The 14,997-nt window shown below is 33.3% G+C and overlaps 2 protein-coding genes across 3 annotated transcripts; one reads left to right on the top strand and one right to left on the bottom strand.

Moving 5' to 3' along the window:
* Positions 1-716: 716 nt before the first annotated feature.
* Positions 717-5,914, bottom strand: LOC123675605 (phosphorylase b kinase gamma catalytic chain, skeletal muscle/heart isoform). Of its 2 annotated transcripts, XM_045611003.1 has the most exons (9): positions 5,636-5,914; positions 5,410-5,573; positions 5,069-5,353; positions 3,568-3,658; positions 3,486-3,515; positions 2,095-2,299; positions 1,898-1,984; positions 1,109-1,267; positions 717-1,016 (listed from the first exon to the last, which is right to left on the bottom strand). In XM_045611003.1, exons 1-9 carry the CDS (start codon positions 5,725-5,727, stop codon positions 876-878), a joined length of 1,254 nt encoding a protein of 417 aa, XP_045466959.1. In that variant the 5' UTR covers positions 5,728-5,914; the 3' UTR covers positions 717-875. The 2 variants fall into 2 exon arrangements, with proteins under 2 accessions (XP_045466959.1, XP_045466960.1); XM_045611004.1 differs by lacking the exon at positions 1,898-1,984 and having other exon boundaries at positions 5,636-5,912.
* A 2,688-nt stretch (positions 5,915-8,602) lies between these two features.
* LOC123675603 (bromodomain-containing protein 7) lies at positions 8,603-12,461 on the top strand. Its single transcript, XM_045611001.1, has 8 exons — positions 8,603-9,024; positions 9,186-9,457; positions 9,511-9,868; positions 9,928-10,114; positions 10,186-10,412; positions 10,481-10,621; positions 10,754-10,998; positions 12,039-12,461. Exons 1-8 carry the CDS (start codon positions 8,682-8,684, stop codon positions 12,231-12,233), a joined length of 1,968 nt encoding a protein of 655 aa, XP_045466957.1. The 5' UTR covers positions 8,603-8,681; the 3' UTR covers positions 12,234-12,461.
* The last annotated feature ends 2,536 nt before the right edge of the window (positions 12,462-14,997 follow it).

Below are 14,997 nucleotides of genomic sequence, written 5' to 3'. Positions count from 1 at the left end.
TCTAAAGGAAGCCAAGGGTGAATCAAACAGCTCAAGCTTGTTGCTGTGAGCGTTTGCTGATCTCATTGCTTTATTGAGAGACTCATTTTGTCCATAATTTGTTCTGCAGAAAGGAATCTTGAAAATTTCACTATTTCTTCTAACATTTACTGATAGCGGGACAAGTTCAACAATTTGAGGACAATCGATACAGCCATTGATAATCTTATGGAGGAATTTAACAATATTTGCAATATGGTTTCACTGGGGCTGTCATATAGCGTTAATAGGTTCTTGCAATACATGTAGATTTTGAATCTAGAAGATCAATAGCGAAGGCGCAATATTCGAAAAGATAATGAAATATTGGAATTCTTGTCCTGAACAGACTGTTTTCTGATGCAGGAAAAAAGTACAAGACATATAATTCCAACAGTTTTTTACAATAAAAATATTTGTAGGATTGCACTCTTGAGAGTTGAAATGAAAATGTTAATGCACATAGTAAAACCCAGATTGAAAACATTTCTTGATTCATAACGAATCAACATCACATTAAAAGCATTCTCAATAGAATGCCTAAGCCCCTGAAAGCAATATGCCTCAGTGCCTAGTGTCTCAGTGAGTAACTTATGATAACCATTTTTGATTATCAGTAATGTTCTAAGAACTAAATTTTTCAGAAAAAATTTAACAACGCATAATTTAATATTGAGTTCTGGGAATAATAAATCAAATTCAAATTAAATAACTTTATAACTAAATAATGATCACAAAAATAACTAATGGCAAATATTTCTTAATTAATTTTAATTAATATTTATTCAATCAGAAAAATCACAATTTAAATTATTTTAAAGCTTAACCGCTCTAAGTTGAATAAGTTGCACATAGTACTATGTGCAATTATTCAAATTGTTTACATAAATTTGTTTAAGATCAGTTTTGGGATAATTCTCAAAGAGAGCTGCTCTATTTTGGCCTTCACCTTTCTTGACCCAGTGACCATATACTCTGAAGGCACAACCGTCTACAACCTGTGGAAATGTCATAATTCAATGCCATAAAATCAAACCATAACAAATAGAGGTTAGGAATCATACACCTCAATTTTGTACTATTTATTTACCTTTCTTAATAGTCTCATCGCATATGGATCTATTTTAGCAGTTTCAACATTTAAAGGTTCAGGTGTATACTTCAGCCTTTGAATTCGTACCACTGCTTGTACTACCTTAATAGCCCATTTAAACTTTTGTCTTGGATCAAATACTCTATGGTGAATTTTCTAAAAATTAAACTAAAGTGAGAAAGAGATATGTTAGAATAAAACAAAGAGAAAAAAAAGGTTTTAATTTCTCAATATAATTCAAATTCAATCAATCTGAACAAAAACAAACAAAAATGTGTTAGTATGAATCTAATTAAACTCAGAAGATTATTCTTTAAAAATTATTTGCAAGCAGATAAATGAAAAGCTGTTATATTGGATGGCTCAATAAAAACTAACATGAAATAGTTTCACACAAAGTTTAATCATTTAAATCTGTTACTAGAAATTCCTTATGAAAAATCTATGAAGTAGTGGATTACTACCAAATCATATTATCAAGAGGTTTTTTAAAAATTTTATTTCACTTCTAAAATGATGAATCAGATTTTTGAGAAAAAGAACTAGATGTCCTAAGGGCGAATTTTAAGAATTCATAAAAATGTTGAAAATATAATCAGTCCCTGTTAGATCCGTTGTTGAAAGCAGCATTATTCCATCAAATAAACCTCTATATATGTTTTTGAAGTATATTCTTTATTTTACGACTCGGAAAAATATGTAAATAAGAAACACAAAATTCAAATTAAATTCATTTTTAAAATGTTGCATCATTAGTGAAAGACGGCACAAGACAAACAAATTTACCGCAGCTATTTCTGAAATCAAACTGTATCTTCTACTGTCCCTACGAAGTGACATTTTCAATGTAGAAATATCTTGATCAAATAATTGCTGCAAAATTTCAGAGTGATAAAAAAAAATGTGAAAAATCAACACTATATGGAAAATATTCATTTGAAGAACCATTCAATGCCGCTATCTAATATGTAAAATTCATTTACCATTGTATGGAAGAAAGGGTGCTTCAAAGCTTTATTTATTGATAATCTCTTCTCAGGGTCCACTACCAGTAATTTACAGATCAAATCTTTAGGTGCATCTGATATATCATTCCATTCTGGTGATGAAAATGAGAATTTTGCTTCCATTATATTTCTCAACATAACCATTTGCTTTCTGTGCCAAAAGGGGGGACAACCTACTAATCTACACAAGGAATTATTTTTTAATTATATTTTCAAGTTCGATTCGACTTGTCTTCCATTATCAAGGCCAAAAATAATAAAAAAAAAATATTTTTTTTTAATTTATCGTTCCTTATTCAAAGTTTCAAATTGATGTTGCTCAGTAGTGATGTAATGTAATTCTATCAGAAACAACAGAAAAGAATACAGATAAAAGTGCCGCATTATGCATTATACTCATTACTATCTCAGATGACTCGTAATCCCCCTCATGGTCAGTGTTTTTTTCCATTTTTGGGTGGCTTCTTGTTGTTTCAGGAATAATTTTAATTATCAATTATCTGATGAGAATGTTAATTTCTCAGAGCAATACAAAATATTGGAGAAACATATTTCTCTAATTCTGTGGTTATTCCGTTCATTCTTCCACATCTTGTAGAACAAAATCGTGCGAGAATATATCAGAAACGCACAGTTTTCATGGTTATATTTGATTATTATATGTTGGTACTCCGAACTTTCCGCCACGGCTTTATCTGTCAATTAATCAATTTGCCTTAAAAAAATCAGTTCTGCCAACCAACATTTTTCAATGCAAAAATCACTAAATGATATTTATGGAAATATTTCATAATTTCATTAAAAATCCAATGAATTAGAGAAAATAATGTATAATACTCGTACAGAAGGCTCATTCTACCACTCGTTCATTCAAAAACTCGCCACTTCGTGGCTCGTTTTTGAATTTTGAACTGGGGGAAGAATATCAATGCCTTCTGCACTTGTATTATAAATAACTATTTCCATTCCTTTGAGGCAATATTTTCAGATGTACAATTGACGTAAATTAATGAAACGTATTTTGGTTCAATCTAAACTTTTGAAATAGGATGTGCTACTGAATGCCATTTAGTCTAGTTTGTTGAAATCTTATCGATGACATATGGGTTAAAACCATTATTTGATGTTATTTGTTTTTAATTGTATTGAATTTTTTAAGAAAATTAAAATTTTGAGACTTTTACGGTAGATCTTCTCGATATGAAAATTTCCTGCTGATAGAATGAATTCCAAAATGTAAACCATGAAGTACTTTTTTCTCAAACAATTTTGCGTATTCAAATCTAATTTTTAGGCACCTATAATTGCATGCGTGATAACTATAATTCCAAACAAATTAAATAATTAATAATAAATAAAATACTTACAAGGTAAACATAATAACTCCACATGCCCACCTAAAAACAAAATAGCTTTGATTAAATAGTCATGATCTTGAAATTTACCTACGCATCTACTTCATAGGAGTATCCTGGAGCATTCTCTATCATGTTACATTTCAGAGTCTCAGGTGCTAAGTAGCCGGGCGTTCCACATAGATCTGCAAATTGCAAACTTTAAGAATCTAAATATTTTAAACTGATTTTATATAAGTGGCGTCCAATAATGTTTACTATAAAATATCATGTGAATTATTATTTTTCCAAAAATTATCTGTCGATATCAAAATATAAAGTATAGGGTTTCCCACAATTAATCAGCCGTATTTCACTGATGTGAAGGACCTATTTCATTGACTCATAAAAATTTTAGGTCTGCTCTACAAGGAAATTGAACTGTTTTGGCTGAGAATACCCTTGTTGATAACTTCTGATTGGGGTATTATTTTCCAGTCAAATTTTGTACAGTTGGTCAACACTAAGAACTCATAGATTGTGAATAGATGGAACATATTCCAGGCACGTATTGACAAAAATTGGGTTTTCTTGTTTAGTTTAAAATGTTCATCAGGTATATGCATTTCCGAAAACGAATTGATAAGTTAAGTCTGGGAAAATAGCACTTATCATAACAATTATTCTGAATTTTGCACTGCAAAGCCCAAAAACTTATGATAAGATATCCTTATATATACAGTGTGGCCATGGTGGATGGTACCCTAGACTTTCACAGAGAACGCAAGGTATGATTTATTGAATATTTCCCTCCTGTCAAAAATTCTATGTATCTGGAGAACAATTATCGAAAATTACAGCGATAATTGCATTGTAGGAAGCGAAACTGCACTGCGATAATTGTTCTGTTCATAGATGCATAGTTTCTATGCATCTTACACAGTTCGAATCTATGGCAATTCCATTCTACATCAGTTTGACAAGTGATGAAACAGTTTATTCGGGAAATATTCCCCCGAATTACACTCGTGCATCAAAATGACCGGATAATTTCGCATTCCAGCGTGTTTTCCCTGAAAAACTGCATTCGGTCATTTTCATTTTTGGAGAAAGAGCCCTCCACCTTCGGTGTCGGGCTCTTTCTCCAAAAATGAAAATGAACTCATGCAGTTTTTATGACAACACGCTGTCATGCAAAATTATCGGTAATTTTGATGCACTTGTGCAATTACTTACGAAAATTTGTTTTCTTGAGTAGGAACACAGCTCTATTGATCTAGAAAATTTTCAGCTCTGAGGTGTTGTTGCTTATATCAAAAAGTACTAACAACTTTGATGTTTCAAATAGAACTCCCTGTATATAATTTCTTTTTTCGGTTTACCGAAACTTCCTATCTCTAGAGATTTTCGCATAATCAATTGATTTACTTCTTTTTTGTGCTAAACATAGCTTCAATTAAACATTCATCAATTCTGTACTTGGAATCTAGCATATATAGGGTAACATCAATGGTGGTCTAACCTGTATATATCTTTATTTATATAAATATATAAGATATTTAAAAGCTTACTATGGAAAAAAAATTCGAAGAAAAAACTCAAGTATATGATCTTACCTGTAAGTTCCTCTCCAGGTGCAACTTGTTTTGCGAACCCAAAATCAGTTATTTTCACATTTAAATTATCATCTAAAAGTATATTTTCTGGTTTGAGGTCTCTATGTACAACATTTTTAGAATGTATGTGGCTCACTCCCTCGAATATTTGTTTCATTATATACCTTGTTTTCTTCTCAGAAAGGGCAACCACAGATGTTAAATAATCAAATAATTCTCCATTTTTACACAATTCAAATACTAAGAATATGAAGGTGGGTGATTCAAATACATCTTGAAGTTCGACTACAATAAAATAATGTTCAATATTTATGTTATCATAGGAATAACATCAACATTACTAATATATGGATGTCCTGCAACTAATCTCAAAATTGATATTTCTTGTCTTGTTGCCTCTAAGGACATTCCGTCTGTGTTGTCAGTACTTAAATCTATAATTTTAGCGGCATATTCTTTTCCAGTTTCTTTATCAATGCATCTCCTTACAGTAGAACTAATACCCCTGTAATGAACATGTTTTAATTTTTCCTACTTTTAATATCATGTTTACCAAAAAAATCATACCTTCCTAATATTTCTTTAGGTTCATATTTTGCGTAAAATTCTTTGGCAGCATGTTTGTCGGGCAATTTGTCGTCTTCCTCTTCCTTCGTCATTGTGCAATGATTTGCTTTGAGCAATTTGGAAGAAATCACAGCCAAATTTAGTAGAAATACGTAAGTAAATTTGTCTAAAGTAGCACTAAAAATATCACTTCATGGTCATATTTATTTATATTGCAAAATTTAAAGGTTAACCTAAAAGTCATAAGATTTTTTAGCAAGCGTACATTAGCTCTACAAAAAAAATTTAAACGGTTCATTTCTTTTTGATAGGTCTACGGTGATTCAAGGATAGATGTGCCATCGGTAACGAAACTCGTAAATGGGTAAATCTGCTGATCTACATGTAAAAACAGCGCCAATTAAAACGGAATATTCAAGAAAAGCTCTGACTTGGCATGAGGATTTTTTCATTTTTTGAACAATCTTTATTCGTGTGCCTATTGCACTTTTGGATACCACAGATATGTGTATATAGGTATATACGAAATAAGATTCATTACGATTTCATTATGTCGGTTAATTAGTGTAAATGAGAAATTCTGATGATACGATCCTCCTGGAATTTGGCATGAACATGTAACTAAATATGTAAGAGTAAATCTTACTGAATTCTGAATTTTGAATTCATGGAGTTTGAACTTCTTATTTTGCATCTACAACTAAAATTTTAACTAAATCGGATCTGTGATCACTGAACTACCACTTATTGCATTTTTTCCGATATTCTTCTTGAATTTTCTCGTGTTCTGGTAACGCGATATACAGGCAATAAGGTCCAAATTCAAACATTTCCACAATAAACCAGATTGGCTTGGGCTGACGTGCTTAAACAAAGCCACGGTTGAATGGCTGAAGAACATCCAGCCAAAGCTAAAACCCTGGAAGGGGGTTGAGGAGGCTGTAGTGCCTCACCCAAAACAGCCAGGATCTTTCTGAAGAACATGTTCTCTTCTCGATGGAAGTGCATAACGAAGAAGTTAAAACCTCTAACTGGAAGGTTCTTCAGAGAGAACCATCAAACACTATGGTAGAAGTGAGATACCCAGGAAACCGATTGGGAATTCTATGTAGACCAATTAAGTCAGAACTGGAAGATCTGAAATACAACATCAACTCAAATGAAGAGTTGGAAAATGTATCTGCTAACTCCACATCGTCTTCGAGGCGAGGATATGAAAGTAGCTGTCCACTCAGGAAGAAGACGACCTCCAGATACGTTCCTGGTGGAATAAAAAATTGGAGCATCTCAAGAGAGGGACTAGGAAAGCATTCAACAGGGCAAAGCGACAGTGTAGTAGGGATGGGCAATAAATATCGATATATCGAATTATCGATATTTTTTCAGAAAATTTTCGCTAAATATCGTCGGTATTTTCTAATTCGATACTATCGATTGTCGATATTTTCAACCGCGATATTATCGATATATTTATATAGATTTCAGAGTATCAAATTCGATATTTTTTTATATTTCACATTATGATTTCGACCTCACGAAACATAGTTCCATTAGTCGAAAATCCTGATTTAGCGGACTATAAAATAAATATCGAATATTTCCGATATATGTAGCAGTTTTGATAATCTACTCATCGAAAATAAAAAGTTATGTCTCGATCTTGCTGAAAGCTCGAGAAAAAATAGACATAATAAAATTGTAATAAAATTCAACGGCCGTTGTTAAATACCTTTCTTTCTGTACATAAACGTCCTGAACCATTAATTGGTTATTGATGGAATTCCCAAGATCCCTTTTACCTACTCCATATTAACCCATACAATAAGCATTTTCAGTTTTGAAATTCTACATATATTGAAAATATGCAAAACTGCTAAATATGATGTTTTCAACTGAATCTAGTCACGATGAATCTGGATTTTCGTCTAATGGAACTAGAGCATAATATGTCTCGTGTGGTCAAAATCATAATGCAAAATATTAAAAAATATAGAATTTAACACTTTCAAGTAAATATCGAGTATTTTCGATATGTAGAATTTCAGAACTGAAGTACCTACTTCATTTTGAAAATATTCTATAAAAATGGAAGCAAATTACTAAAAATCTAGATTTTCGACTAATGGAAGTAGATCAAAATATGTTTCGTGTGGTCGGAATCATAATGCGAAATATTGAAAACTACTAAATATGTCGTTTTCAACTGAATCTTATTATTATCCTCTTTGATAGAAAAACTTTACTGAATTGAAAAAAAAAAAATTCCCACACTAAAATATTACAGCAATATATATCGATAAATATCGATATATCGATATTCTTACTCCAACATATTTCGATACATTTCGATAGTGTCAGAAAATATCGATACAATATATATCGATAGTTTTCTGTCCCTTGCCCATCCCTACAGTGTAGTTAGGATGGCTATCGATTGGCCCTGACAACAAAAAAATTAGAAAGGCCAGAAGGTGGAGCTTATTTGAGGGAATAGATAAAACAGTACTCACATTTGTGACGAGAACCGGTCTAATCTATAGACCTTGTGAAACTGATGAAACCGATTAGTGATCATTAACTCATGGTAACTAATTGAAAATAAAAAAGCCTTGATGGAATTCACCTTTATCTTGTTGATGAACATAAAATGGAATTCCGATTGGATATTTTGTTCAAAATAAAAATGCACCGAAACTCGCATTACTGAGAATAAAATTCAATCGCTCTATTGTACCTCGATGGACGCCACTGGACCCAGGTCTTCGTTCGGGTCTTTTTGGCAACTCTGATGCATAGACCTATTAACCCAACATCTTAGAATATATATAGATATATTAATGTTCTAACTTCTGTTCTAACTCTGATGATAGTTATGATAATATTATGATAGTTATGATAATAATTAGATCTTTGTACATAGATGTTTATATATCGATCAAACTTTTTTACTCTGTGACACGGGTAAACATAACATAACCTAAACTTCTAATTAATCAATCATTTTTCCATAGCAGTTTGAGCCAGAGTATTTTGTTTTGCATTCACAATGTCGATGAATTTAGTGCCGAAAAAGCACAAAAAACACCGCCTTGAGAGACGTGAGCGTCATGAAAGTTCTGGAGAAAAACCTTCTGGACTCAAATTGATACTGAAGGTTGGCAGTCAAGGAACTCCTGAACACAACTCTGAATTTGGAAATACAAGCGGTTATGCTGTACCAGAATTGGAAAGTATGGATTCCAACGATCCATACTATGCAATGGGAAAAAGTCATCATAAAAAAAGCAAGAAAAAAAAGAAAAAGAAGGATAAATGCAAGGACCGAGAGAAGAAGCATAAACATAAGGATAAAAAACGGAAGAGAGAAGAAAGTGAAACAGAAAATACAGGTTACTAAAAATTTCCTACAATTTTATGAATCTTACTTTCAACTTTTTTTCCGTCTTGTACAGTCTATTCCTTTGGTATAATGTGCTCATTTTGCTTCATTGGCAATCTTCTATTCTTAATGTTTCTTTATTATTTCGCATTCATTTTTTTAATTTTTCAGAAGTTATTTTGTCTCCATATCCTGTATTAGGAAGCCCTTCACAACATAGAGAGCCAAGAAGTTGTGTACTCAAAAAAATCCAAGAAAAAACACCACTTCAGAAAATGTTGGATCATCTATTAGGTTTGCTGGAAAAGAAAGATCCCCAACAGTTTTTTGCTTGGCCTGTTACAGAGAATATTGCGCCTGGATATTCTAGCATTATTTCACAGCCTATGGACTTCAGTACAATACGTCAAAAAATTGAAGACAATTTGTACAATATCTTCCAGGTATATATCATTCTTTGTGAAATTGATATCGGCTAATTTTAATTTACTTATAGGATTTTGTAGAAGATTTCAAACTCATGTGCGAAAATGCAATGAAATATAACAGCATAGATACAATATATTACAAAACAAGCAAAAAGTTGCTGCAATCTGGCATGAAATTGTTGCAACCTGAAAAATTAGGATGGTTATTCAATCTGATACCTGAATTAACAAGTGATCATGTTGGTTTTGAAATCACTCCAGAACTAAGACTTAACAAGCATAGAGATGACAATGATGATGATCATGTCCTTGAAAGTAAACGTAAAATGCCTGTCACAAAGTTTGAAGCCATTCCAGATGAACTAACACCAGAAGAAATTTTAGTAAGATCTCAGAATGCCGCTAGAGAAGCAAGGAGAAAACTAGGTGCATATTTAGGTTTATTTCAATGAATAATAATCAAACTTCAATACCTGAATTTTTAGTTCTCAAAAAAGGAGGAGTTCCAATGGGTTTCCTCAAACAACGTAGAGATGGCACAACAAATCTAAATATTCTTGTCGGTGGTGACGGTGTGATACCAGGAACCAAAAAGAGGCCAGTACTTTTAGGACAACTTACTGGTAAATTATCTGAGGGAACAGGACAATTGGCAGGTTTTAGAGAAGATAGGTATGTGTGGAAAAAAAATTCCTAATATTCAGTAACCGATTTACCAGTTTTTTAAATTCTTTTTTTTGCAGGAGGAATTTTGTGAAGACTGTTAAACCTCTATATTATGGTGCATTTGGTTCTTATGCACCTAGTTATGATTCAGCATTTTCTAATTTAACAAAGGAGGAAAGTGATTTGGTTTTTCAAACTTATGGTTCTGATTCTTCTCAACAATATGCAGAAAGTATAATGGATTTTGTTAAAGATTCAGATTATGGCACTCGTTTGGTTGATAGTCTATTGGATTTACTCACAGGTAGAAAATATTTTCTGGATTTCAAGTGTTTATACTCGAATCACTCATTCTTTTAATTTTCGATGAAGGTGGGGATCATAGTAAGACTAAAAAAACTCTGGAAGGAAATAGAAATCTCCGAGAAGAAGAAGAAGCTGTTAAAACTGTTCTTGAAGTGAAACCTATAGATTCGGTGAAGGTAGATATGGATGAATTGAAGAGCTTGCAAAGTGAGTTTCTGTATATTTTTGAGACATTCTTTAATCTATCATTTTTGATCGTTTTGATTCTAACCAATGAAATATATTTTGCGAAATAATTGTGTGAAAAAAATTGCAACTTATATATCTCTATGTTTCTAGGTTTGGGCATTGACATGAGTTTTCTTGATAATATGGAAGAAGAGGTAAAAGTGGCAGAGGAACGATACGAGCTTCAACAGCGATTGAATTCAATGTGTGAACTATTAGAAAAATTGCAGAACGTTCAACACCAGAGACTTTCGGCACCTTTGCCTCCCCATTTGAACCAGTGTCCACCACCTAGCGAAGAAGAAGTCAAGATAGCAGAGACTATCACTAATAATTTAACAGATATTGCAAAAAGGGTGAGTTCTATATAAAAAAATTTTTTTATGACTAAAATTTATAAATTATACGAGGAGTGTATTTAAAGTAAGGTCTCCAAGGCCATTGTATCGCCGCAAGTAGCGCTAGATGAAATCCGGCAACACTGTTGTATACGTTAGGCCCCCCCCTCCACCAATCGACACCTGGTGGAGCTCATTAGGACGCTCAGTCTTGACGTAGCAGCCATTTGCAATGGAAGTGCCGGTTGTCGCTCCCGCCAGGTGCGAGTTACGTTCAGTCATTAAGTTTTTGCACTTAAAAAAAACTCCACCTATAGAAATTCATCGTCAATTGGAAGAAGTGTATGGTGAGAAATGTATGGACGTGAAAAACGTTCAAAAATGGTGTAGAGAATTTTCTGCTGGCCGACTAAACGTTCACGACGAGGAGCGCAGCGGCAGGCCGTCACACTCGGACGAAACAGTGCGGAAAGTTGAGGCGCTTGTGCTGAAAGATCGCAAGTTGACTCTCAATGAGTTGGCCGAAAAACTCCAAGATGTGTGCAGTAGAGACTATCCATTCAATTTTGGTGAATAACCTGCAATACCGAAAATTTTCAGCCAGGTGGGTCCCGAAAATGCTTACCCCGGAGCACAAAGTCAAACCTGTCCAATGTGCCCAAGACTTTCTCGCCAGTTTTAAAGAGGAAGGGGAAGAATTTCTTGATTCAATCGTCACAGGAGATGAGACATGTGCTCATTATTACAAACCTGGAATTTGCGAATGATGAAGAAGTTCATGAAGCGGTCATTTCGTTCTTGCGCGAGGCGGCGGGATCGTGGTTCGAGGAGGGGATACAAAAGTTTGTCGTACCAATGAGGAAGCTCATCGAAGTGAATGGCGATTACGTAGAAAAATAGCTTAGATTTCAAGCTTTACAGCAATTTACAAAACTTAGTCAATAAATGATATTTAATGTGAAAAGAATAAATGGAGACCTTACTTTAAATACACGCCTCGTATCAACCACAATTTACTTGGTTTATTTCAAAAAAAAATAATGTCTTGCTCTTTTTAGGTTAATCCTGGTGATCTAGTACCTGTGGTTGGTGTGAGGAAAGCCCTTGGAGTTGCCGTATCAGATGTGGAAGTGCCTAATGATGTTCCTGATTTAGAACTCGAATTACGCCAGTTCTTAGAATGTGAGTCTTCTCATCTAAGTCATAGTCCTTTGAGAGATGATAAAACAATTGAAGAAATGCTATTAGAATAGTAAAATGATATATTAAGGGAAATTTAGAGGCTCATTTAAATTTTGTATTAATTTATGATGATTTCCAGTTTTAATTGAAAGTTTTTTTATTCCAATAGAAATTTAAGCGATATAGTAGTTTTTTGACAATTTTGCATATACTTCAACAGAAAGAATACACAATGTTTTATGAAATCAAATTTGGGAATTATCATCATTTTCAAGGATTATAGAATTTTAAAATACTAATCAGTGTCTTTCGATTTCTAAGATATTTCTTTGACTTTCAACAGAGTTGTTGATCACGATTCAATTTAATTTTTTTGAATATAAATCCCAGAACATTGTTGGCAAAAGCTCTACAACCAGAATGTTGAAATAATGATTATAATAATATGGAATATCATAATGCAACTTTTTAATTGTAAAAAAATACATATATGGAATGGAGATACAAATTTATACATTTTATTTCAACCCAAACCGTAATCGTTTTCTTAAGATTATTTTAGTATCTAAAATAATGACTATCAAAGTCGAATTATGTAGTTCATTCAATGCGTGTTCGGCTTGTGGTTGTCTTCAATTCTAGTCCTTTTGAATTATATGATATTAACTGGTGCTGGAGGTACCACAAGGAAGTATTATGGGGCCACTATTATTCATAACTTACATAAATGATATTGAAAGTTGCATCAGGAATGATAACTTTGCATCCTCAACAAAGTATGCTGATGACCCAAATATTCTTATTAGAGTAAAATGAATTGATAGAACGCTTCTTGAAGGATAAACTATACAGGATGTCCCGTAAAGACCACGTCAAATCGAATGAGAATGTAGATCAAGGGATAACTCACCTGCTATGGCAAAATTCCCATTATAAAAGTCTTACCGTTTTCGAGATATTTTTTTTTTTTGGAAAATAATGAATTTTTGCCCCTTTCAATAGTTTTGTCCTTGTTGGTACAATTTTACACCTTTTTGGTTAATTTTTTCAGTAAAATATTGCTGAAGAATGATTTCAACGTTTACATTAAAAACATCCTCCGAACATTTTAAAGGGGGGCTATGAGAAATATTTTTATTGGAAATTTTGGTAGTGGATTATTTTGTTCATAAAGTTTTGCCCATCGTAGTGGAGCCAAAATGTACCTAGCTACTGCTGCACATTACACCAATAAATTGTCCATTTTATAGTGATTTCAAAGAGGTATCACACAAGTCATTTGGTATTCAAAGAAAAAAGATATGGCTGTTTTTATCCAAATGGGTACGTTTCTGACAAAATCAAGTTTGTCAATTCTGTTAAGTTATCTTTTATGTTGCATTACTTAGTGAACAATGGCAATTGTTTATGTGCAAAAATATTACTCGCATAATTATTCACCTCAACGAAATTCAACTTTGCCGGCAAATTTCGCGAAAACATCATGCAGGTCCAGATTTTTTTAATAAGATCATTTGGAGCGACGAGTCTTCCTGTACCAAAGATGGGTACATGAAGACCTAAATCCTCTGGACTTTTAATATTGGGGCTGCCTAAAAGACAAAGTATACGCAACACCAATATGTGATGAAGCCGAATTGCGGATGCGTTCTCTCAATTCGGCTTCATCACGTATAGATGTTGCGTATACTTTGTCTTTTAGGCAGCCCCAATAATAAAAGTCCATAGGATTTAGGTCAGGTGAACGAGGAGGCCACAAAATTTCACCTCCTCTTCCAATCCACCGGTGGGAATCAGTTCTATTCAAATGTGCGGTAACTTCGAGTCCGTAATGTGCTGGGCATCCATCATGTTGAAACCACAGACTACATCACAGCGCCAGTGACACATCTTCCAATAAAATGGGCAGCTGGTTGGTAAAAAATTCCAAATAATTGTTTGCGTTCAGTGATGGCGGCAGTTCGATCGGGCCCAAAATTGCACCATTAAATATTCCAGTCCATAAATTGATCTTGAATCGATATTGTGATCTATCTTCTCTCACCTCGTGTGGATTTATGATATTCCAGCTATGCAAATTGGGGAGATTCATGTACCCATCCTTGGTATAGGAAGACTTGTCGCTCCAAATGATCTTATTGAAAAAATCTGGATCTGCATGATGTTTTCGCAAAATTTGCCGGCAAAATTGAATTTCGTTGAGGTGAATAATTATGCGAGTAATATTTTCGCACGTAAACAATTGCCATTGTTTACTAAGTAATGCAACATAAAAGATAACTTAACAGAATTGACAAACTTGATTTTGTCAGAAATGTACCCATTTGGATAAAAACAGCCATATCTTTTTTCTTTGAATACCAAATGACTTGTGTGATACCTCTTTGAAATCACTATAAAATAGACAATTTATTGGTGTAATGTGCAGCAGTAGCTCGGTACATTTTGGCTCCACTACGATGGGCAAAACTTTATGAACAAAATAATCCACTACCAAAATTTCCAATAAAAATATTTCTCATAGCCCCCCTTTAAAATGTTCGGAGGATGTTTTTAATGTAAACGTTGAAATCATTCTTCAGCAAAAAGGTGTAAAATTGTACCAACAAGGACAAAACTATTGAAAGGGGCAAAAATTCATTATTTTCCAAAAAAAAAAAAATATCTCGAAAACGGTAAAACTTTTATAATGGGAATTTTGTCATAGCAGGTGGGTCATATGTAGTATTTGAGACTCCAGATGAAATTCTGATATCAACAACAAAACAAGAATTAACCCAGTATACAAAGTTCTTAGGAACCTATGTGGACGATAAACTTGGGTAGAAAGAAGAT

This window comes from Harmonia axyridis, chromosome 3 (assembly GCF_914767665.1).
Source record: "Harmonia axyridis chromosome 3, icHarAxyr1.1, whole genome shotgun sequence".
In the NCBI taxonomy this organism is placed as follows: Eukaryota; Metazoa; Arthropoda; class Insecta; order Coleoptera; family Coccinellidae; genus Harmonia; species Harmonia axyridis.
The sequence above is the reverse complement of the archived record's forward strand: the minus strand, read 5'-3'. Positions and strand labels throughout refer to the sequence as shown.